Source organism: Pollicipes pollicipes, unplaced genomic scaffold, assembly GCF_011947565.3.
Source record: "Pollicipes pollicipes isolate AB1234 unplaced genomic scaffold, Ppol_2.1 Scaffold_6138;HRSCAF=7277_pilon_pilon_pilon, whole genome shotgun sequence".
Lineage (NCBI taxonomy): Eukaryota > Metazoa > Arthropoda > Thecostraca > Pollicipedomorpha > Pollicipedidae > Pollicipes > Pollicipes pollicipes.
Window position 1 is genome coordinate 6,075,491 of NW_023596818.1, and position 24,370 is coordinate 6,099,860.

General features: G+C 57.5%; 2 protein-coding genes and 2 long non-coding RNA genes across 4 annotated transcripts; 1 reads left to right on the plus strand and 3 right to left on the minus strand.

Annotated features, from left to right (window-relative positions):
- Positions 1 to 171: 171 nt before the first annotated feature.
- On the plus strand, positions 172 to 2,470 carry LOC119106215 (uncharacterized). The gene is made up of 3 exons (XR_005095103.1): positions 172 to 241; positions 576 to 711; positions 2,193 to 2,470. It is a non-coding gene; the product is annotated as an uncharacterized LOC119106215 (long non-coding RNA).
- Positions 2,471 to 3,462: 992 nt separating this feature from the next.
- LOC119106216 (zinc finger and SCAN domain-containing protein 25) lies at positions 3,463 to 7,019 on the minus strand. The gene is made up of 5 exons (XM_037229819.1): positions 6,943 to 7,019; positions 6,507 to 6,650; positions 5,506 to 5,687; positions 4,777 to 5,035; positions 3,463 to 4,167 (listed from the first exon to the last, which is right to left on the minus strand). Exons 1-5 carry the CDS (start codon positions 7,000 to 7,002, stop codon positions 4,069 to 4,071), a joined length of 744 nt encoding a protein of 247 aa, XP_037085714.1. The 5' UTR covers positions 7,003 to 7,019; the 3' UTR covers positions 3,463 to 4,068.
- A 151-nt stretch (positions 7,020 to 7,170) lies between these two features.
- LOC119106118 (zinc finger protein 556) lies at positions 7,171 to 9,580 on the minus strand. Its single transcript, XM_037229716.1, has 4 exons — positions 9,250 to 9,580; positions 8,187 to 8,324; positions 7,637 to 7,759; positions 7,171 to 7,203 (listed from the first exon to the last, which is right to left on the minus strand). The coding sequence occupies exons 1-4, from the start codon at positions 9,448 to 9,450 to the stop codon at positions 7,171 to 7,173; spliced, it is 495 nt and encodes a 164-aa protein (XP_037085611.1). The 5' UTR covers positions 9,451 to 9,580.
- Positions 9,581 to 9,915: 335 nt separating this feature from the next.
- Positions 9,916 to 10,874, minus strand: LOC119106218 (uncharacterized). The gene is made up of 3 exons (XR_005095104.1): positions 10,724 to 10,874; positions 10,393 to 10,553; positions 9,916 to 10,090 (listed from the first exon to the last, which is right to left on the minus strand). It is a non-coding gene; the product is annotated as an uncharacterized LOC119106218 (long non-coding RNA).
- Positions 10,875 to 24,370: the final 13,496 nt, after the last annotated feature.

The following is a 24,370-nucleotide window of genomic DNA, read 5'->3' on the forward strand; positions in this document are numbered from 1 at the left end:
GCCTCAGCAGCGGTCGGAGGACGGTGTGTAATGCCGCCTGCCTGGTCCACAGAAGCGGTCTGAGGACGGGCGCGTAATGCCGCCTGCCCCGACCACAGCAGCGGTAGGAGGACGGTGCGTAATGCCGCCTGCCTGGTCCACAGAAGCGGTCTGAGGACGGGCGGGCGCCCGGTCAGGTGCTGTACGAGAACCTCTGCATGAAGGCGGTCAACCAGTCGATCGGCCGCGCCATCCGCCACCGGTGAGCGCCTGTTTGACGCCTCCTAGCGTCAAACAGGTGCAAACGGCGCTTGTGGGACACTGGGAGGCACGCACACGATGTGACCGAGGGACTGACATATTGCGTGCTAGTGCGTAGTGGCTACCTGAAGTCACACGTGCGTTATGGAAAGTTTGCATGAATTGGCGTGAATATGGAAAGCCATGGACTCCAGCGTCAAAACTTCCCCAGCGCAAGCAGTGTCCTTGCACTTGTTCTTTAATCGATGTGCTGTCCTTCTCACTTTTCTTGCGATTCGGTGCCGCCTATTCGTGTATAAATGGACATTGGTATGACGGTGTGACGGCGGTCACAGGAACGACTACGCCTGTGTGGTGCTGTGCGACGCGCGATACGGCAGGGCCAGCGTGGCGGAGGGCCTGCCGGAGTGGATCCGCCGGGGGCTGCAGCACCACGGCCGCTTCGGGCCCGCCTTCGGCCAGATCAGACAGGTCAGGTCACCGGTCGCTGGTGGGCAAAGGTCGGCTGGCTGTCCGAGGTTAGGTCAGCGGACTCACGGTGGTATGAGGTCGAGGTCAGGTCGGCCGTCAGGGTGGTGTGAGGTCACGGGGTCAGGTCAGATGGCGGTCAGGGCTGGTCAGTCGACTGACACTCAGGGCCAGGTCAGGCACTGGGTTCAGTTCAGTTGACTAGACCAGGCCAGTGACTCAGCGTCAGATTACCTGACCATCAGGGCCAGGTCACGCGGTTTTAAGGAGTGATGACACGGCTGCTAGGGTCAGCTCGTATCAGCGGTACAGTTTCCTATTCACATGGCGTCTCCAGTAGCCCACCCGACTTAAGTAAAAACCTTAAACAACGCGTCAAATCCGGGAGAAACGGGTTTAATGCTTTTTTTGGGGGGGGGGGGAGCGTGGGTGGGGTAAGATTTAGCACTTGTCACTTGCTCGAACTCCCTTAAACGCATTGGAAAGCGATAACCCCTCGGGTCGTTATTAGACTTGCTGAGGATCGGTGTGAGTGCTGGCTGCAGTCGGCGTCTTGAGACAGCTTTTGGGGCGGGTCATCCGGCTGCCAGCCAGCTGTCAGAATCTGATCAGCTGTTGTGTTCACATTACACATACACATGTTACATATTCACATTACACATGTTCACATTACACATTACACATGTTACATGTTCACATTACACATGTTCACATTACACATTACACATGTTACATGTTCACATTACACATGTTCACATTGCACATTGCACATGTCACATGTTCACATTACACATGTTCACATTACACATTACACGTTACATGTTCACATTACACATGTTCACATGTTCACATTACACATGTTATATGTTCACATTACACATGTTCACATTACACATTACACATGTTCAGTGCGAGCTGCCAGGGTCAGGCCAGGCAGTTGGTCCCACGTGCAGGGCCGATGGAGCGGATCAGCTGGTTGACCTGTGACCTGCGCTCATAGGGACCGGACCTGTCAGTGCTGACGGACGTTGATCGGGGTGTGGGTGTGGGTGGGTTGGGGGGGGGGGGGGAAGGGGGCCTACCAAAGACAGTCCAAGCAGCCACCGAGGCCGGTCCGTGGGACTGTTTCCGACGGCCTCCCCCCCCCCCCCCCCCCAAATGATTACAGACAGTGGGGATCTGCAGCTGTCGCGATTCAGAATGGTGCGTTGTAAATGGTTATGTGTCGTACTGGCGTTTAGTTTCACGTGCATGGTCTATGTGCGTCTGGTGCAACCACCGACGAGTCTGTCACGCTGGTTGTGGAGAAGGGACGCAAAACACACCTGTTGTTGAGCTCTATCCACAACCTAGCGATTGCGAGTCAGGCATGCTCGTTACACGGACACGGACCGCGATGTCCGCAGTTTCGCCGGAATTCAACTGGCGTGTGATGCTTACAAAGCGTGCGTGGTTCTAAACAGGTCATACATTTGTTTTTTCAGTTCTTCACGACCATGCAAGAGAAGTTTCGATCTTCATGAAACAAGTGGGAATTGACAACGTTGAGGGAACATTTCTCCTCTCGTGTAACCGAACGGCACAACGTTTGCCAGCGGGAATAGGCACTTTTCGTCGCATCTTCTCCAAGTAACCCCTATGTCAATATGTGCAAACGGCTGAGTTTGCCTGTGGCGCTGAGCGGATGGTGTGAATGCTATAGCCTGTGGAGTGAAAAGGACGTGTATTCACGGATAATTTTTATTTTTATAGGCATAGTTCATTGTTGGCAAAGATCAATACATTGGGTGCGCGTGAACATTAGACATTTAAGTACTCACCACTCCCAAACCCCATGTGCGTTTTCAGTCATTCGTGTTTCGGCGCGAGAAGTCGAAGGGCGGCGGAAACGCGTGGTTGCTGTATTTCTCGGCGACCAGAACCACGCTGCCAGTCCCAACACACAGCTTGGGTGGCAGACGCAGCTGGGTTCGATTTCCACCTAGGGTGTAGCTGTTCCCAACAGAGGGAAGCTCGTACCTCATATTATTAATACGTGTCTAGTTGTTGATGCTCACATGTTTTATTGGTATATGCACGTGTCATGTACGTGATATTCTGACTACTAAACATGCGTTGTCAGTTGTAGCCCCTTTGTAGTGGTATTACACGGTATCTAAGAAATCATCGGCGTTGTCTAGCTGACAGGCTGGGCCCCAGCCGACAAAAAAGTGACACCAGAGCATGCGTCCAAAAAAATTCAAAGAATTCAAAAGATTGCCAAGCGCAGGGTGCTATGCTTTCCTTCTCAGTCTTCTCTGCGTATAAAAGCAGGGCTTTATGCATAATAGAACGCTTATTCGTATATTTTGACATATAGGTGGATAAGCAGACTTGTAAGACATCTGGAGATTACAATATGAAGTGGCGACCACGACCGGCTGGACACGACACGGCGGTCATCGCAGCACGAGTCATTCCGTCACCTGTGCATACACAACACCAACAAGCATGGACCGGGGGTGGGCGGCCTCGGCGGGTCGCGTAATTGACATCCGTTCAGCATCACCCCGCATTCAGCTCACATTTCGTGCTAATGGCCACCAAACGCAGGCACGCAGGAAGAGGTGTGCAGTTTTCTATTTCGTTTGCAGGAATGAGACTACAGTCCTACCATCCGCGCGGAGAAAGCTGTCAGTCCTATTCGTAGAGAGCCGTCCATGTGTACAGCGAGACGGGTTTGGCGATAGTTTCCTGCTTCCTCCGCCCCCCCCCCCCCCCCAGCGAATTTCGCGGACCCAACCCTACACGGGAATGTACACAAACGAGATCAACCCAGCCCACTGTCGTACATGGGGTTCCTAGGCCACGATATTCTCGCCCCACCAATATTTCGCCTCTGCTTCCATCCCTGATGCCAAGCTCGATAGCGCAAAGCAGATAACGCGACATCGAAACGTTTGTTTCTCTGCGCCGAATACATCAGAAGCAAAAAAGCCTGCCACGCTAGGCAAAGTGCTGTCGTTCTCGTTACCGTGACGATCATATGGCAAATGTTTTTCCGTCGCTAGCTGTTGTGGGACGAATTCACGAAGAAAGACACATTCTCTCTGTACAAATACAGAAAACCCATGCCGCACATTGACGGCCGCCCTGTCATTTCAATAATTACCGCAAAGGAACAAGCAGGGCGGGGAATGACACCTCAACATGCAACATACAACGTGAATGACCTGCTGTCCTCCCACTGAGTCGCGTAGCGGAATCTGGCGCCGTCGTCTTCACCACATCACTTCAGCGCTTCACGTGGTATGGCACCGACACAACGTCGCGCATTTGCCAGCCCTGCCCGCAAACGCACGTGCCTCTGACTGCGCGGAATCACGTGATCTGTGCGATGGCATCCGCGGTGGCTGCAGCGGCGGCCAAGTCGAGCTTGTTGGCCGGGTTCTTGGGCCTGCCGTAGATGTTCAGCTTGATCTGAAACACGCCGGTCGACGGGAGATGTCAGCTCGCTGTCGGTCGTCAGTGAAGGAGCACGCGGGACGGGCATTGTGTTCCCAGGAGGCGGACCACAAGTGATGACGTGAGAGGTGCGTCGTGGCGGCCCAGCCAACGGCCGACGCGGCTCAATGCATGGCTTTACAGCGCGGACCGGGGGATGACCGGGGATGTCGATCCAACATTCACGGTCCACGGCGGACCTGACCAGGGACGGGTCAACGACACCGGGCAGTCCGCGATCTTTGCCAGTGGTCATCGCTTCCCGCCGCCACCTGCCACCACGCAGGGGTGACCCACAGACAACGGCCGACCGCCGTCGGGGCAAGCACACGTGTTCCGCACCCGTCGCGTGTCGACACTGCACGGCTGGTTCTCCCGCCTCTGTACCCACCACGGAGCGACGCCGCTTCCCGCGGTCCCCTGCCCATCGTCCCCGCCACGGACAGCCGTCTCCGTCTCCTCTCCAGCCTCCATCACGAGCCATCTCCTGCAGAGCCCCCACCGGGTCCTCATCACCGCTCCCCAGAGCGGTCCCTCTCCACCCCGCCCCCGCCCGCTCCGTCGGCGGCCGCCGGGCGGACTGACCTGGTGCTGCTCCCAGGCGTGCTGTTTGACGGCCAGGCCGCAGCCGTACACGGCCCGGCACGCCGGGCACGGGTAGCCCAGCTGGCCGGCCGGGTTGTGCGCCGGCAGCGGCGCCACGTGCAGCCCGTGCGCCGCGTGCTCGTGGTTGAGCAGCTTGCGGCGCTCCTCGCTGCGGTGGCTGCAGGCCGAGCACTGGTAGCGCAGCTGGAGCGTGTGCACGCGCCGCGTGTGGATCTCCAGCTCCGCCCGCCGGAAGAACCTGCCGGCCGCGCGCCACGTGGGAGCGAGCGGGAGCTGGGGCGCGCCGGAGGAGCTCGACGTGCCGAGTAAGCGGCGGCACGCTGGTTACCGGTGATATTGTGCACGGCTCCTTCAGGCCTGTAATTAACGTGCTAATAGCCCCCTGGTTTTGATCAGGAACAGTGATGACGACTCTTAATGTTCCAGTTATTGCCACTTTTGGATCCTTCGTCACCAGAGTACGCTTAAGCTAGCTTCTTTACTCAATGGTTCTTTGGATACCTACCGAGAACTACCCCGCGACAACGTTGGCCATGGTGACGATCTGGGACTGGGATGGCGATGGTGACATGACACAAGCGTATTCCCCAAGCGTAAAGCCCAACAGGTTAACAAAAAAAAAACAGTTTTAACACTGGAGTAAGCACGACTGCCCAAACTCCGTCCCGCTGCTTAGCACCGAAGACCCACGACCGGCGCGCCACTCACTTGAGCCCACACTCCTCGCAGACGAAGTCGTACTGGCCGTGCTCCTCGGCGCGGTGTTTGTCCCGCTTCCAGAGCGACGCGAACCCCTCCGGGCAGAGGCCGCACGGCACCGTCTGCTGGTGGAAGCTGCGCACGTGGCGCAGCAGGCCGCGCTGGTGCAGGAACGTCCGGCCGCACAGGGGCTGCGCGGGGGGGGGGGGACGGTCAGTGGAGCATGCAGGGGCCGGCCCGGCTGCGGGACGCCGGCGATGGGCGCTGGGTTTGGCTGGATCGGCTGTAATCTGGTACAGAGCCGACTGGTAGACAAAGGCGCAGGGGATCGCGAGATCCCAGTCTTCCGCGCCTCGCATGTTGCCACGTTACGCACTTACCACGTACGCACGTCCACCAACATGCTACATGTGTGCTTATGTCTGCGCCCTAACGTTCAAATCTAGTTGAACAATGTTACACTTTGCCTTAAAATAGTGAAACGTCTTTAAATGTTACCGTGCATACTTTCGTGAATTAGCATTTAAGCTTACACATGACAAAAAGCGTGTCGTCACATACGATAATTCCGGATACCACAGTTCATATCTTTCAAAAACAGGATTAATAACAAGCATCTTTTCACAATTTCACGACATACATCACAGCGGCGTACCGCCTACCCAGGCAAAATTAAGAACTAGTTGGAAAAAGACATGAGAGCCCGGGCGTGCGCAGGCCCAACGACATTCGAGATGTCATACAGGCACGGGCGAGACGTCGTCGCACAAGGCTCTGTCTTGGCGGTCAAACCAAACTCAGCCGAAATCTTCACGAAAACCTTATCCGAACCAAAAAGCAAAACGCATTCTAAAAATGCAGTGGTATCAAGAGTGGTTAACCCTATATTAATTTACCAATCCTCAACCAGTCTTGAGCCTATGCAACATGCATCAATGATGGCCAGTGATGAGCAGCAGTATCCATTTTCAGCAAACAACGAGATCAGCTAAGCGAAATATGGATCTTACCTCAGTACAAATGAACTCCTTGTCCATGAAGTGTTTGACCTGTAGGTGAGACAGGTAGTGCTTTTTCTGAAACTTGTGGTACTGTTTTCCACAGAACTCGCACGTAAGGAGAGTGTTGGGATCTGCAAGCTTGTGGACCGCTTCCTGGCAAAAAACGTGAGACATTCCTTGTCAACGCCGACACGCAACACTAAACACAACTCAGCGTGATGGAAAATGTGTGTACGAAGTCAATACAAAACAACAGCAAACTAAAAATAATCGAATTTTCTATAGCCGACAATAAGTTACATTTCTTATGCCACTTCCTCTTAACACTCAGTCATCACTATGCCTTCTTATGGACCCCAAGACCGCCTTCGTCCCCGTCCCCTATCCGGAGAACACCCGACCAGCCGCCGGCCATCTGCCCGTCCCGCAGCGTCGCCAGCCGCACCTGGTGCGTCTTCAGGTAGGTGCTGTTGAACTCCTTGCCGCAGAACTCGCACTGTGTCATGGTCACAGCGACGGGCGCCGGCTGAGGCAGGGTGAGCAGAGAACACGCCGGTTACGCGGGGGGAGAGGTCACAGACGAGCCTGCTCGCTAGGGTCACTTGGGACATCAGAACGGGCGTCTCGAGATGTCTGAGACCCTCGAACGAAGGCGGGACGCGCCACAGAGGCGCTACACGAATCCCCTAGCGAAGTTTTCGATCCGCTGGATTACACGGGGATACCGCGTCGGGAGCCCGCAGTGTCGCCGCCCGTACGTCCGATTGCTGACGGGCCTAGTCCAACGAATGCTCGAGCCTGTGGTGGTTACGTGTCTGGCAACGGGGGAGACGATACGACCATGCTCAATATGACGCTGAGGCTATAAGAGGGCGGCACACATTGCAGGAACGTAGGCGCATAACCAAGACAAAAAAGTTAACAACGGTAAGACATCGCGCACTGTAACTTCACCCATCTTCCTGCCAATACAGTTATATCAAACGAAATGCACTTCGCGCATACGTTCGGCCTGAGAGTTGGTACAATGATATGTGAACACTAGCACCATACGATAGCCAACGACACCAATGGCCAGGGGCCGTGCGCCAGAGCGCCGGTCGCGCCCCGCCGAGCGGCGGCGCGCCTGTGCGCCTCACCTCCCTGTGCACCCTCTTGTGTATGCCGAGGGCGCGCCTGCACCCGTAGACAGCGCCGCACACGTCGCATGCGTATCGCTCGCCCTGCGCCTCCGCCACGCCCTCCGGCGCCGCAGACTCCACCTGCGCGGCGGGCCGGGTAGGGGTCAGAGTCGGTCAGCTCCGTTATCACCGCCTGAGGCCGGGCGCCTCCACAAAGGGACGCGGCTCCCGTCGCCGCCAGGGGCAGATCAGGTCGCGACAGCCAGAACCCGCGCCGTAACTGAGTCCGGCCGGGATCGACCTAGCCTGGACGAGACGGCACGGACGGAGCAGTGCCCTCACGAGGACGTCCCTGACACGGACCCGCGCCGTGCCTGGACCCGCGCCGTGCCTGGCACCGCGTGTACGCTTCGATCTCAGTTCACGTCCGGTCTGACAACTCTAACATCAAGTCCTATGACGTCAGAGCAGCGTGACGTCCAAGCCGGGACTCCGACAAGGGTCAACGCCGACCCTCGCGTCAGATCAGGTCTGACCTTAGGTCAAGTCAGACCGGCGCGCCGCTGACCTTGGGCAGGGCGCCGTGCAGGCCGTGGGCGCGGTGCTCGTGGTCGCGGATGCGCGCGCGGACCGACGACTCCCGGCCGAGCCGTTTGACCGGCGGCCGGAACTCGCAGACGGAGCACTGGAGCGCCTGCAGCCGCTCCTGCCGACGGAGAGAGACTGAGGGACGCGACATTGGGAGCCGCCGGAGTCGGGAGCCGCTCCTGCGGACGGGAGGAGGCAAAGGTACGCAGCACTGGTGGCCACCGGGGGTCGGGAGCCGCTCCTGCCGACGGAGCGAGGCAGAGGGACGCGACACTGGGAGCCGCCGGAGTCGGGAGCCGCTCCTGCCGACGGAGGAAGGCAGAGGGACGCGACACTGGGGGCCGCCGGAGTCGGGAGCCGCTCCTGCCGACGGAGGGAGGCAGAGGGACGCGACACTGGGAGCCGTTCCTGCCGATGGAGGGAGACAGAGGGACACAACACTGGGAGCCGCCGGGGCCGTGGACCGCCCCTGCCGACGGAGAGAGGCAGAGGAATGCGACACTGGGAGCCGCTCCTGCCGATGGAGGGAGGCAGAGGGACGTGACACTGGGAGCCGCCGAGGCCGTGGGCCGCCCCTGCCGGCGGAGAGGGGCTGAGGGATGCGATACTGGGGGCCGCCGGGGCCGTGGGCCGCCCCTGCCGGCGGAGAAGGGCTGAGGGATGCGACGCTGGGAGCCGCCGGGGTCGGGGCGGCACCAGCATCGGACTCAGCTTGGGAGTGACTCCTAAGTATGAGCGTCAGATTCCAGTCACTGTTGGAAGGCAACAACCGACGAATAACAAATTAGATAACGACACTCTCCAGCTGAATGCAGGTAAAGCAGTTGATCAAGCGTTATGTCATTCATTGAAAAAATTCAAGGTTTAAAAAATAACAAACACCATGAGAACTTCCGAAAACCATACTCAAACATAAAAGTTAGACAGGGAATATAAAACACATTGGAAACAAAGTCTAAGGAGCTTTTTAGCTTTTTCTCCGAATTTTGCTATGAAATGCTTAGACATGTTCTTCTAAACCAGTACTGCCAGCAGTCACTTACCACAATTTTCGCCCGCCTCATGTGCCGCGCCTCCTTCACTAGGTGCTTATTTAGCATCACCTTCCGGGCGAAGCCAGCGCCGCAGTTTGGACACACGAACTTCCGAACTCCGTGTGCGTCCGCGAGATGTCGGTAGTACTCGGCGAAGTCCCGGAACACGACGTCGCAGTGGCGACACCGCTCGCCCGGCCCGTGAATCATGCGCCGGTGCGTCACCAGCGTGCTGCGGGCCCGGAACGTCTTCTGGCAGATGGTGCACGTGTTGGAGCCGAGGGTGGTGCGGTGCGCGGCGTGCCGGTGCGCCGCCAGGCCGGCGCGCGTCCCGAACTGCAGCCCGCACGGTCGGCAGTGGAGCGGGCCGCGGGGCGCCGGCGGCTGGTACTCAGCGTCCGAACCGCCGTCGTCCGCCGCGGCGCCGCCGCTGCCGCCGTCTGCGTCCTCGGACGGCGTCTCGCCGCCGGCCTCGGCCCCTGACGCGGCCGGCCCCCGACCGACCGTCAGCGGGGTTCGTCGCCAGGCCCGCCTCGCCGGCCGCCGCCGCCGCTCGGGCCGCCACGACCTTGCCCGCCGGTTGCCGGCGCGGCGCCCGGCTCCGTCTTCACCTGGACGAGGTCGAGCGGGTCAGGCCGGCGGCGACGCCCGGCTGTCGGCAAGACGGCACCACCGCCCGGCGCCGGCGGTCGTCCACAACGACGAGAGCTTCGCCGCAGGCAGGGCGCTGGCTCTGGCTCTGGTTCTGGCTCCGGATCTGGCTCTGGCTCCGGCTCTGGATCTGGTTCTGGCTCTAGCTCCAGCTCCGGCTCTGGCCTCGCCGAGTTCGGCTTATGCCTCACAGACGCTTCTAAAACGGGACACGATCAGTCGTGAGAAGGCAGGCAGGCTGTTGGAGGCCAGACAAACTGCTGGAACAACGCAGCAAAGTGCAACAATCGTATTTCTTTAGCATTATTGATAATTCTCATCGTGCTGGAGAACCCCAACGTTTTACAGGCAACATTGACGTCATTTAAACACGTTTTAAGTGTATCACAAATATCTGCCCAGGCCATCTTCTTTGAAAACCATCCCAAAATATCTGCAGGGCCATCTTATTTTGAAAACCATCTCACTAGTGAAGGACATCAAAGAGCCTAGATGGATTACCTGTGACAGTGATGTCTACAGATCCTGGAGTGTCTGTATGCATGCAACCCTCATGTCTCTGAATGAGCTCAGTTCGGATTTCGGTGACCTTAGCTTCATAGCTCCGAAGATCACGCAAGAGTTGTGAGCACTTTGGACACAGGCACTGCTCCTCGTCCAAGCTGAAAACCAGACCCGGGGAATCATCAAGCATTGCATGGAACTGCATTCAGTGCATTTCTTAGATGGTAGCCTCATGTAACAACACATCATTCAGCATTCAATGCACATGATAGACATAAAATACAACAGCAAAATATAATCACACATATTCAGCACAGCCAAAGCTGACCAGTTCAGATCCAGATCCAGTATCCAAACGAGTCCCTGATCAGCTTCCTTGGAGGACCACTCCTGTTGCCACTCTCCCAGCCTGGAACTAAGCTGGCTCTTGTGAAGCTTGCATCTGGTTCCACAGATCAGGCAGTTGAAGTTCATTTCTTCTTGGCTGCAAGGAGCAATGTAATGTGCATGAGTATCTCTATAGCTCAAGTCATACCCAGTTACAGAACATATGATGACAAATGCCTTAAGTTTACAGGATGCATGAAAGGACCAAAGGAGAACCACAGAAATCACTGGCTAATGAGTTGAGATAGATTAGCATATATCATGATTGCATGAGCCATTCCAGTGGCAGGGCTAGCATCCAGGAGGAAAGAAAGCAATGCTCTGGTAGGGCAAAGTCTTAGCCTGTGCACTGACCCAAGAAAACCACTGTAAAGAATGTGACAATGGGTGGAGACTGGATAATGTGGTGAGCAGTGGGCACTGGAGAATGTGGTGAGCAAGTCATAACATGCAAGATGGTCTGGCAGCATCCAACACCAGCTTTGCACAACTAAAATTTATTTTACCACTTTAGCTAGATTGGCCCACCCCAATCTGGGCCAATCTGGTCCTATCTGACCCTGCCTGGGTCATCCAGTTCCAGCTGCTCCCACCAGATCCAACCAGTGCAATCCATGCCATTTTTAATGGTTCATGAGCAGTCTGCATGTTATCAGGATACAGTGAGATCAAAGAATTCACCAGTCAACTTGAGGCACAATGGCTCCAATCAGCTTGCTGTGTCATGACCTTGCTAACATCAAGCAGCAGCAAACTGTCAGGTTTCCACTATCTGAGCCACTGCCACAGGTAAACATGTACAGTATCAGGTACCTATCTATTATGTATGGTACCTGCATGCAAGGGTGCAGAAACCAAGAGGGCCATAGGGGCTGAGGCCCCTGACTTTCTGGGAATATCATCTTGGCCCCATGAATATCACAAAAGAAGTAAAAACAAATGAATACTGCTCCCTCAAGCTTGGAAGATCCTATTTTATCCCTTGCCTGCAGAGCACAAAAGCATCAATCTGTGTGATCCACTTATCTGAGGCATCTGTGGATATCCACACAAGCTTTTTTCGAGTAAATTGTCCATTTCATTATGGGCCTCCACCAGTTGTCATAAAAGGTGCATAAGCTTCACAAAATATTCTGTGTAAGCAGGTTCCAGCTCACAATGTCAACCTGATGGTGGTGATAAACATTTCCATAATGGTATTTATAAAAAACAGGATTTATCAAGGAAGACTTGCAGTGGTCTGTCACATGGTGTAAAGTAAATCAAGATGTGCTCTAAATTAAATTACCTCATCATAAATGTAAAAATTACCAACACTGATTTGAATTATATTGTATAGTGTATCAGGGTATGTTGACAGAGTGAACATTTTGCACGAGTCCAAATATCTGGCAAAAAAATTCACCATCATCATCACAATATGAGTTAAGTCAATACAATTTTAGTGTGGCCACCAAACACCAGTTAACAGTGTGGCTAGTTACATCATATATGAATGCTAGCACAGTGAGTAGTGAGTTAACTGACATTTAGACATATGTAAGCAACATTGCATTTTGCCCAAGATGCTGCTGGGGTTATAACAGTTATCACTGGGTCATGTACAAAATGCTGTACTTTGGAACAAACTTGATGTAACAATAACCTCTTGTTGATAGTGCAGAATACGCAATTTTGTTGGTGACTCGAGCACAATTCTTGCCATCACAGAATCCCTTGCGGCACAGAAACACCAAAATTACCAATTTTCCAGACAGCGCATCTGGACCTATAACAAGCAAAATAACCCATAAATTAACTTATCACAGCGAAACCCACGTTACCATTTCTAAGTCAACCGTCATGTATCAATAAGCCCCCAACCCACCCACAGCCCTTCCCCGATTTACCCTGATGTAGCCGACAGCCCCTGGTCAACAGCACCAACAGTCAACAACGCCCAAATGCCTCAAGCGCGTCATTATTGCATGAAGGTGTTTGGTGGTTCTTTTCCTACGGTTCGTTTTAGGAAGAAGGTTGCCCTTTTCGCTTGGCTTCAGCAGATGTAGTGTGCATTTTACAATGTATGATTCTCGAGGCCCATTATAAATCTAGCTCGAATTTAGACTGTGTAGGCCGGTGATGTTGGTGAGGACATCTCCCGTACACTTTGCAGTGCTAGCTCGGCCAATGGCTAGTTTGGTTTGTCAATTATCATAGTTGTGCTTAGTTCACTAAAATCCTTGTTTGAGGCACATTTAATACTATTATGTATACAAAGGTGTACAGAATGTTGACAGTGTAAACATGAAAGCCACATCAGTGGCGAGTGGCAGTACAAAGAACACACTGTCATGGGTTAAATGTACACATTATCTGCTGAATGGTGTAATAATGCATTCCTTGTTTCTAGTTTGATGACTTAAGCAATTTGGGCAGCTCGCTTTTTGGGTCCTTGAAGGTGCAGTTTTCTAACAGGCCACCAGCCTATTAGCCTATTGTCACTTGGCAAAAAATATGCCTGAAAAATACGCCATGGATGGCATCATGTATGGAACAGGCACATCAACAATGAGTAGGACAAGCACAATGACATCCGTGTCATCCAGAATATATCACCAGGCAGTAAGCCCCCTAGAGGTAAGGCAGCTCTATTTTTGAAGATTTTATCTTAACCTTTTCAATGGATGGATTTCTGAGAGCAGAGCTTGTGCTTAGCAGTGCTTGTGCCAGTCCTGACCCCTATCACCTGACTGTGTAATTCCATGTCAGTAGCAGAATTTGAACGTGAAAGCTTAACATGTGATAATGCTCTGCAGGGGATCCACCCGCCCCCTGCCCTCTGACATCATCTTTACAGAGGTGGCTGGGTGGCAGTCAGGGCCATGCCTGTTGAGGACAAATAGGAAGCCCTGAAGCACTTCTACTCACCCTACCACTAATGGATTAGAAAGCAGGCACTCTAATCAACTGAGCTATCAGGATTAGTTAAACAAACATACATAGAACCTCTTGCAAGGCCACTGTGCAATGGATGTTTTTATATTATCAAATTCATATTGTTTTGTAGTCAGAGCATACTGTGTGCTCTCTCCACACCTGTATTTCTATGACAATTGACTTGACTGTTTATTCAACTACAAATAGGACAGGTCTGGGATATTTACCTGAAAGATGCTTGGAAAATGGCTTTTATAGCTCTTAGTGGGATAACTTCAAGCAAGGTTGTGTCTGACTACTAGTCTCCGGCTTATTTTTCTTGTAGTATGATATACTGGTGCATAAATGACAGATTATTAAAAAGCTTGGAGAGCTGACCTGTTGTCAAGCTCAGTATGTGTGAGCAGTAGATCATGCTTCGCCTTTGCCCCCCCCCCCCCCAAGATGACCTGGATGAGTAGTGATAAGAATACTGCGGACATAATAAATACTTTGGACACAGTGTATTCATTCGTGAGCACATCATATCATAAAACCACAATTGCAACTGCAATAGTGGATGGTTAAAGTGAGCAACACATTTCAATGCCATTTACCAATCCTACCAGCCAAATCAATCTTGCAATGCTGTGATGATGAATCTTGCAATCTTGTAAAGTGATATTGAACTTTATCCAATGTACTCTTTCCAAGTCCAAAATTATGTTCTTTTCAAGGCACTGAAATTTTTGGTTGATGTTCCCCATGTGGATGTGATTATACAAGCAAAGTTTGGTGGAGCAAGCTTCATTAGTGATTGGTCACATAATGCCTGCTGATCAGTGAACATCCAGCCTGTGATCACCCAGTAGCCATCAGTGAGTGCTGCCGTGCCCTGACTCTGACGGCGACTATGCACAGGTCTGGATCCAGGGCCAGTGGCGCCGGGCCTCGGCCGCGCTGGACGGCGACTGCCTCGCCGTGACCCTGCACGACCCGGAGGAGGCGGACGAGGCGTCCGCGGCCGCCGACGACGACGCCGTCCGCACGGTGACGGTGACCAAGCGGCCCGACCAGGGCCTTGGCGTCTCGGTCAAGGGCGGCGCCGAGAACGCCATGCCGGTCATCATCTCCAGGATCTTCAGGTGGGTGGCGGCGGTCGGACGTCCGTGTTGTCGGCGCCGTCGCTGTCGCCCGCCGCCGCTCTGGATCAAACGCGCTGGTGACCCGGGGTTCTGTAGCTCGGGTTCTGTAGCTCCGCCTGGAGAGCAGCGCAGGACACGTATCCGCTGAGAAGCACTGACGGTCGCAGACGATCCCGCGTCCCAGAAAGTGTGTTGTGTGTTTGTATTTGAAGGTCAGTCAGCCGACCTGGAGAGTCCGGGGGTGGCGTATGGCGGTCATGCCAGGGCGTTGCAAATTTTTGTCGAAAATGGTGCGGTGAGCTGGCTCAACTGAGTGGCAGTCAAGGCTCATGCTTTGAAATAATTTGAATCACAGAACTCTGGGGTCATATGACCAAAAGTCTGGCGCACCCCAGAATCCAAACGGTCATCATCAGCATAATCACGTGATGAATCACATGATGAACCACATAACCCTGACCGGCCCTGGCGCCTCCGGCAGGGGATGGCGGCGGACCGGTGCGGCGCGCTGCGCGTGGGCGACGCCATCCTGACGGTCAACGGCGAGGACGTGCGGGGCGCACGCACGCCGCCGCCGTCCAGCTGCTCAAGACGCCCTGCGCCGAGCTGGTGCTCGAAGGTCGGTGCCGTCCGCGCTCCGGCCGACCACGGGCCAGGCAGCCGCAGGAATACTCCCTGCCGATCTCACGCGACGCTTTCAGTGTTCACATGCGTAAAATGGCCAGGGTTACGTGCCGGTTTTTTTGTTCTTTTTTGAGTACCGGATCTTCCAGCGAAGTTAAGATGTATTTTCATTTGACTGGTCGCCATGCATTCTCCCAGGTCGAGGATGACGATCGGTTCGCACCTGTTCGCTCTGTGATCTGTCTGTCAGCGGTGCGTCCAGCCGTCTGGGCCTGTCGGCGCCGCTGTGACACCGCCGCCTCGCTGCTCCGCAGTCCAGTACCTGGCAGAAGTGACCCAGCACCTGCGCAGGGCGGCGCTGCTCAGTCAGCTGGGCTGGCCGCCGGCGCCTCTCTACCTGGCGCCGCAGGGCGAGGATGTGTCGGCCACCGCCGCCGCTGACGCCGCTGACGCCGCTGACGCTGAGACGCGACTGATCCCGCTCCAGCTCTGTCGGCTCACGCGCTTCTACAGGTGCCAAGGTCAGCAGGTGGCGCTTATTGGCCTGGTCTGGCGGATCCTGTATTGACTCGACGCGACCCGTGATGCGTTGTGACCTTTTCATGACCCACCCGGTGTCTCCCGTGACCCGGTGTCTCCCGCGAGCCGGTGTCTCCTGTGACCCGGTGTCTCCCGCGACCCGGTGTCTCCTGTGACCCGGTGTCTCCCGCGACCCGGTATCTCCCGTGACCCGGCGTCTCCCGCGACCAGGTGTCTCCCGCGACCCGGTGTCTCCCGTGACCCGGTGTCTCCCGTGACCCGGTGTCTCCCGTGACCCGGTGTCTCCCGCGACCCGGTGTCTCCCGTGACCCGGTATCTCCCGTGACCCGGTGTCTCCCGTGACCCGGTGTCTCCCGCGACCCGGTGTCTCCCGTGACCCGGTGTCTCCCGCGACCGGTGTCCCCCGTTACCCGGTGTCTCCCGTGACCCGGTACCTCACGTAACCCGGTGTCTCCCGTGACCCGGTGTCTCCCGTGACCCGGTGTTTCCCGTGACCCGGTGTCTCCCGTGACCCGGTATCTCCTGTGACCCGGTGTCTCCCGTGACCCGGTGTCTCCCGTGACCCGGTGTCTCCCGTGACCCGGTGTCTCCTCTGACCCGGTGTCTCCCGTGACCCGTTGTCTCCCGTGACCCGGTATCTCCCGTGACCCGGTGTCTCCCGCAACCCGGCGCGGCCCGTGACCGTGCGCCGATGGCCGGCAGAGCCGCTGAGTCTGGAGCTGTACTCACCGGACCTGCGCCGCTGCTGCCCTGCGCCTCGACGCCGATTAGGCCGCCGGCTGGTTCTCCACGCTGGGCTCCACGCTGAGCGCGCTCACGCAGCAGGTCAGCCCGCTCGGCCGGGGCGGGGTGGTCCGGGTCCTCAGGCGAGCGCCGCGCCACCGGCGATACAGGGCTGGCCGCGACGCTGCTGTTGATTGTCCGTTGGTTGGCGCCATCGTGCTGAAGCATCGTTTGTAGTTGACGGGTTTAGAGAAGGACACACCGGCTCGTGTCAGATCCAGCTTTATGACATCTGGATGTGAGAGGCGTCTTGCTGTCGACCTTCCCGTCATGCAGCAGCTCCGGCCATGCGCGGCCGGCTGTATGTGGACGACATCGGCGACTGGCGCGACGGCGACCGCGCTCTTGTGCGGCGCAGGCGGTGGAGGCGACGAACGAGAGGGCCCGCGACGTCCTGGACGACAGCCCGGTCCTCCAGATGGGCTGGGTCAGCGTCAGGCAGGCCGAACAGGTCAGTTCCCGCTCTTACCTGCTGATCCTGGCCAGGGGGTGCAATTACGAATAGCGCAGCAACGGGTATAGAAAAACAGCTGGTATCTTGGTCGTTGTCATGGCACGGCAAGCACTGCACCATTGCAAAAAAAAGTCATTATCAGTGACGAAAGTTCCACCGCGCGGGTGTCCGTAGGATGCGCCGTCAGCTCTTGTGGCCCTCCTGACCGGCGACCCCTAACCCGGGACCACCAGTGGGTCCGTCAGCTCTTGTGGGCCCCCCTGACCAATGACCCTCTGACCCAGGACCACCGGTAGGTCCGTCAGCTCCGGTCGGTCCTCCTGACCAGTGACCCTCTGACCCAGGACCACCGGTAGGTCCGTCAGCTCCGGTCGGTCCTCCTGACCGGTGACCCTCTGACCCAGGACCACCGGTGGGTCCGTCAGCTCCGGTCGGTCCTCCTGACCGATGACCCTCTGACCCAGGACCACCGGTGGGTCCGTCAGCTCCGGTCGGTCCTCCTGACCGGTGACCCTCTGACCCAGGACCACCGGTGGGTCCGTCAGCTCCGGTCGGTCCTCCTGACCGGTGACCCTCTGGACCCAGGACCACCGGGGGGTCCGTCAGCTCCGGTCGGTCCTCCTAACCGATGACCCTCTGACCCAGGACCACCGGTGGGTCCGTCGGCTCTGGTCGGTCCTCCTGACCGGTGACCCTCTGACCCAGGACCACCGGTGGGTCCGCCAGCTCCGGTCGGTCCTCCTGACCGGTGACCCTCTGACCCAGGACCACCGGTGGGTCCGTCAGCTCCGGTCGGTCCTCCTGACCGGTGACCCTCTGACCCAGGACCACCGGTGGGTCCGTCAGCTCCGGTCGGTCCTCCTGACCGATGACCCTCTGACCCAGGACCACCGGTGGGTCCGTCGGCTCTGGTCGGTCCTCCTGACCGGTGACCCTCTGACCCAGGACCACCGGTGGGTCCGCCAGCTCCGGTCGGTCCTCCTGACCGGTGACCCTCTGACCCAGGACCACCGGGTGGTCCGTCGGCTCTGGTCGGTCCTCCTGACCGGTGACCCTCTGACCCAGGACCACCGGTGGGTCCGCCAGCTCCGGTCGGTCCTCTGACCGGTGACCCTCTGACCCAGGACCACCGGTGGGTCCGTCAGCTCCGGTCGGTCCTCCCTGACCGGTGACCCTCTGACCCAGGACCACCGGTGGGTCCGCCAGCTCCGGTCGGTCCTCCTGACCGGTGACCCTCTGACCCAGGACCACCGGTGGGTTCCGTCAGCTCCGGTCGGTCCTCCTGACCGGTGACCCTCTGACCCAGGACCAGTGCGTGGACAAGCCGGCCCTGGGAGCCGCGCTTCGCCGCCATCACCGAGCGCGAGCTGCTGCTGTCGCCAGGGCGCCGTGGACGCGCGACGACTGGGCCCGGCCGCGCACCGCCCTGCCCATCGCTATGACCAGGTGACCGGCCGCTGCGTTCTTCTTCCCGTCCTTCTTCTTCCCCGTCCCTGGCCTGGCGTGACTCTGCACGCGCGCGACAACCCTGGGGACGAGCGCCCGTTGTGCGGACTGCTACCATGTGTGTGCGATTTGGCCGTTGGTGTGTGTTTGGTTGTTGGGTGAAACGCACAGAACCAACGTGCAGTGTCGTGGGTGAGTAAGCGCGATTGTTTACCCGCCTTAACCGCGCGTGTCGCCATCTGTGTGTGCGGGCAGGCTGGTGAGGTACCGGCTATCGCCGCCGGAGGCGCCACCGTCGGCGCCGATCACCTTCACCACGCGCACGGGCACGCAGCGCGGCGTGGCGTCGGTGCAGTGGCGCGTGGGGACGCCGCGCGAGCTGGCCAGCTGGAGCCGCACCGTGGTGCTGGCAAGCGCAGGCTGCCGTCGCCCAGGTGGACGAGATCGTGTTCGGTGAGCGGGGCGGGGGGCGTGAAGCGGGCCGGCGGGAGAAAGGAGGGGCACTGGGGTCGGAGACAGGTCGCAAGAAAGGAAAAATGGGCGAAAGTGGTGTGTCCCTCGCACTGCTGCCGTCGACAGAGCGCCGCTGGCGGAACTGTCCAGTGCTGCTGTGATGCTATGATGTGGCTGACGTGTCCCTCTCGCCGCCGCCGTCGACAGAGGTGCCGCTGGCGGGACTGTCCGGTGCTTGCTGTGATGCTGTGATGCGGCTGACGTGTCCCTCTCACCGCTGCCGTCGACAAAGCGCCGCTTGGCGGGACTGTCCGGTGCTGCTGTGATGCTGTGATGTGGCTAGACGTGTCCCTCTCGCCGCTGCCGTCGACAGAGTGCCGCTGGCGGGACTGTCCGGTGCTGCTGTGATGCTGTGATGTGGCTGACGTGTCCCCTCTCGGCCGCTCGCCGTCGACAGAGTGGCCGCTTGGCGGACTGTCCTGTGCTGGCTGTGTCGATGCTGTGATGCGGCTGGACGTGTCCCTCTCACCGCTGCCGGTCGACAAAGCGCCGCTGGTGGAACTGTCCAGTGCTGCTATGATGCTGTGATGTGGCTGACGTGTCCCTCTCACCGCTGCCGCCTGCAGAGTGCCGCTGGCGGAACTGTCCCGGTTGCTTCTGTCGATGCAGCACGAGAACGGCCTGACTCTGCGCTCGGCGCCCGGCCTCAGCGCGGGGCAAGGTGCTCTGGCACTACAGCTTCGACAAGCTGACGCGACACTGGGACGACGAACCGCGCGCCACCGTCCGGCTCACATTCGGCGACCGTGAGATCATGGTGCGTGGCCGCCGGGCGCGGACGGGAGACGCCCCGCAGGCCGGGGGACAGGGCGGGGGGTTGGGGTGATGTCCCGGTCCGGGGGGGGGTGATCTGTGGCCCCGGTCGATCAGGTCAGTCGGACGGAGGGTTGAGGTGTGCTAATGATGTGGATACGATGATAAACTACTCGTGATGTCAGAGGTGATGGCAGGGACGCATACATGAACGCTGATCGGGACTTCCGATGTCTCCGTCTATGATTTTCCTGTAGTTCGACACAGCTGCCTGTGACGGAGGCAGTTAGCTTCAGACCGTTTCACGCGTCGATGGCGTGTTGGACCGCTGACGCCATCGGAGTGACTGCAGCGCGCGCCGCCGTTCCAGGAGCTGGACATGGGTGCGTCGCCGAAGCCGTTCGTGTTCGCGCTGCACACCTGCCTGTCTTCGAAGGTGGAGCGGTTGGCGACCTCCTGAGGCGCCGCGGCCGCACGTCCCGGCCGCGGCCGCGTGCACGCCGGGACAATTGTGACGCATCTGGAGCGGCGACGCCCAGCTGGAGCGGGCGGAGCCGGCGGTCGTCTGCTGTGACGCGCGTGGCGGATGATCTACCCGGCCACTGTCGCCTTACGACACCTCTGCACGAGACGGCCAGCTGTTATTGACGTGGTTACTCGCTCATTGGTTTTGCGATCCTGTGTCGGATCAAGATTTGGGGAGTGCCGAGCGTTCCGAGCGCGGCACGGTCTGCTGCTTTGCGTGCGGGTTGCGTCGGGTCCGCTCGCGCCTGCTTGCCATCCCTTTGTTGCTGTTAAGGAGTACCCCAGGGTCGTGCTCTCGTCCGCCGGTGTGGTGACCGTGCGATGGGTGTCGCTCTCAGGGCTTTGGAACGCACGGTACAAACGGCTCCTCTAGGTCACGCGTCCCCTGAGTTCCCATGTTGATGTACCGCCCGGTGTTGCAGGTTAGGAGCCTGCCAACGCACGCTTGCACAAAGCAACGGCCAGCGGTGGTAGCAATAGCTGTAACGATCTGGTGTTTTAGGAATATTGTGCGCTCGGCTTTCCGAGGGCCGTGTTATCTGGTGCCGTCTCTACCCGTGACGGCTCCTCTAGTCACGCGTCCCCAGCTGAGCTCGCATGTTGATGTAACCGCCCGGTGTTGAGGTTGGGAGCCTGTCAACGCACGCTCACCGAAGGACGGCCAGCGGTTGTATTGGTAGCTATAGCTGTAACGATGTGGTGATTTGAAACTGTGGCAGCTCGCTTTTTCCGTGGTCATGCTGTCTGGTGCTTCCGTACACCCTGTGCTCTCGCGGAGTGGCCTGGCTGGCCCGAGCTGCCTACAGCTCCAGCTGCCGAGTTAGCTGTGAAGAAGGTCTGGCAAAGATCTGCTCAATTGTGGTTCTCAGTTATCGAAGCAACTTTGGTAAAACGTAATCAAGCCACGCTGCCTGCTCGCGTCAGAACCCGGTGCGTGTCCGACGTCATCTAATGGCGTCACACCTGACGTCATGTATCTATCTAATGACGTGACACGCGTCAGGCGCCTGGCGCATTCAGAGCGCGTTGGCCCTGCGGCGCTGTTTGCGAAAGACACGCGCCACGCACACGTCGGCACCGCGTCGGACAGGCGCTTGGTGGCTCGTCGCGAGCCGTATTGGTTGGTTTAGCTTGTTGAATGGCTCGTCCCGAGCGGTTTTAGAGCGGCGTAGCCGCGTCGTCGATTGTACACGGTGGCTTCCATACGGGTGAACCACCCTGTGAGCTTCCTTTTTGGTGATTTTGCCGGCGGAACCCGAAAGGGCGCCTCGAGGCCTTGCGAGTTGTTTTCCAAGTGGACTGAGCATCCATAAGCTTGCCAGTGTTCTGGCGTTATTTGTGTGTTGAGTTGATGAGGTTCCGACGCTAGATAGTCCTCGCCGTTCGCGCGGGAGCCTAGTAGTCCAGTTTGTTTGCGGACTAACGGTCCGTGCTGCCGCTGCTGTTGTGGGCTGGGCTGGTCCCCAAGCGCCTCGCCCTCTGCCGTCCGCTGCAGCGGAGTGTGGCAGGGAAGCGGTGCCGTCCCTGCTGGCGGGCGGCGTGACCCGTGGCTTACCCAGGCTCGAGCTGGTCTCGCCTGCGGGCCGCAGCTCTTTCGCGGGCCTGTGGCGCTTCGTCGCGCCTGGCGGCTTTTCTACGCCGGTGTCTGCCCGTGGTTTGTTCCGGCGCGTTGTCCGGCACGGCCTTTACTCAGTGCCTTACTGCGCAGGTGGGATTGTTCGACCCAACCGGCCTGTGCCGTCGGGTCAATTCGCGATTTACACGAAACTACCCCAAAATAACTTCGTATGCCAGCACGCTTCTCTGCTGTAATTATCCTTGTGGCTATTTTAAACCTCCGTCTTTGACCGTTTAGGAGCAGTTGCGGCTCTGTTCACTCTTGCTGCGTTTGGTCTGATGCGGCGTGTCGCAAAGACGATGTCCCGGCATCTACATCGGAGTCGGGCAATTGACTATCGTTGTTGCCTGTCAGTGTTTATTGCAAACCCATTGGGTTAGATCTGCCGAGATGGAACATCCCGCGGTTGTAAGCCCATGATTGTCGGCCTAGTCATGGTTGTACCTGTGAGTCACTGACGTTGATACTAAACGAGATCTTGCTTTTGCGTTTGCACATTTACCTTTGGCTGTGTCCCGTGCCAACTGAAGCGTTGTTTCTCCTTGTGGACTGAAAATACAATTGCTTGGATCCGGTTGTGGGAATGAACTGGGGGTCAAAGAACACCATTCCGCGGGGTGCCGCGGCACCCGAGGGCGCTTGCACGACTGCGGAGGACGACGATGAGAGGGGGAGAGGACGCTCGCACGCCGCAAGAGGACGAGGACAAGAGAACGCTTGCACGCCGCAGAGGACGAGAGAAGAGGACGCACGCCGCACAGAACGAGGACAAGAGGAGAGGACGCGTGCCCGACGCAGAAAACGAGGACGAGAGGAAAGGAATGTTTGCACGCGGTTATAGCGGGGGCTCGCCGGCACTTCGGCAATGTTACGCGTCCAGTCAGGATCCGCGCCAGCGAGGCTTGTTGTAACGGCCCTGCTGCAAACCGCGAGTGAAGCGGCGCCGTCTAGTCAAATCGAGACGCCGATGAACAATGCGTAGCACAACCATTCGTACTACGAAGTGCAGCTCAAAGTCGTATTGAGTCCGCAAATCAAAGCTGGTGCCGCGTCCGCGAATCAAAGCCGGCGCCGTGTGCACGCGAGTCTGCTTCCACAGACCCCTCCTCCCTGTGTCCTACGCATCCCGCAGCGGATCGGACCGCGGGCCCGTCCCTGTACGGGCTGGCGCTTTTCGCTCGGTGGCGGCCGCACCGTAAAGCAAGACTGGCGGGCTCCAGGAACCGGGCAAGAGAATTTGCAAGGGAAGGTCAGCTGATTGACACAGCCGATTGAAGAAGTTATCTATCTACGAGCAATGCAGTCGTCAGGGATTTCGGACAGGCACGCATACCAAGCTAAGGTCAATGCCTGGTTACGGACTACGGTAGCGAACATACCGTGCTTTAAAGGCATAACATGTGGCAATTTTAATGTGCCGAATGTGGTTCCTGCTGAAAATGTTAAAAAGTATTCAATCGCTGTAGTGTATTGAATGGGGTGAACTATGGCCTATATCGAAAAAATGTTTAAACTAAGCCGGCGGATGTCTTTTTTGCGGTCCGAATTATGAAATCGTGTTGCCGTTCCTAATCCTTATCAGCTGGCGCCACCAGTACCACCCCGCGCGGCACTCGCACAGCGGTGTCAACAGCAGCGGCGCCAGGCCAGAGCGGTTCTTCTTATCGTTGACGTCACCGGAAAGAGCGCCAAACTCGTCTTTGGCCACCTGCCTGCCCATCCGACCGCGTCTGGGAGCGACGGACCAAGCCGCCATTGCTTGGAGACCACGCGGACAGCCGATTGGCGCACCAGAAAGGCTCGGTTCTGATGCCTGGCGGAGACGAGGGACGGTGGGGGGGGGGGGGGGGGGGGAGACGTAATGATTGCGACACCTGCATACGTATGCACTGAAATGCGATATCTTCGGCACGTGGAAGTCTGTGCGACTTATCTCAAGTAAACCTGCGATATCTTGAGATCTCAGCCCGCGGAAGGAACGCCACGTGCAGTGCTGGCTGCCGCACCGCCAAACGTCGAGGCGTTTGACAGCTGGCCGTTCACCCGGAGCGGAGCGCGCGGCGCACATTGAGTTTGTTTATTGTCGTTTTCCACACTCATGCATGTACAAACACGAACGCGCCACAGATATCCCACAGCGCCGACACTGGAAAAAAAATATTTGCCGCGGTGCTGGTGTGCGTGCATGGTGTCATACAAAGCACCGGCTCCACGAGAGCAGTTCAGGCCTGGTCCTTCGATTGCACCTTCTTAATTCACCCAGCAGCCACGACATCGACTAGCGCCTTC

Coding starts and splice junctions, on each gene's coding strand:
- LOC119106216 (XM_037229819.1), bottom strand. CDS start 7,002: ATGACACAGTGCGAGTTCTGCGGCAAGGAGTTCAACAGCACCTACCTG. Junction 5,036..5,505: donor TGCGAGGAGTGTGGGCTCAA/GTGAGTGGCGCG, acceptor CGCGGCCGGCAG/GTTCTTCCGGCGGGCGGAGC. Junction 4,168..4,776: donor ACGCCTGGGAGCAGCACCAG/GTCAGTCCGCCC, acceptor GGCGTGTTTCAG/ATCAAGCTGAACATCTACGG.
- LOC119106118 (XM_037229716.1), bottom strand. CDS start 9,450: ATGATTCACGGGCCGGGCGAGCGGTGTCGCCACTGCGACGTCGTGTTC. Junction 8,325..9,249: donor TGAGGCGGGCGAAAATTGTG/GTAAGTGACTGC, acceptor CTCCGTCGGCAG/GAGCGGCTGCAGGCGCTCCA. Junction 7,204..7,636: donor ACAAGAGGGTGCACAGGGAG/GTGAGGCGCACA, acceptor CGTGTAATCCAG/CGGATCGAAAACTTCGCTAG.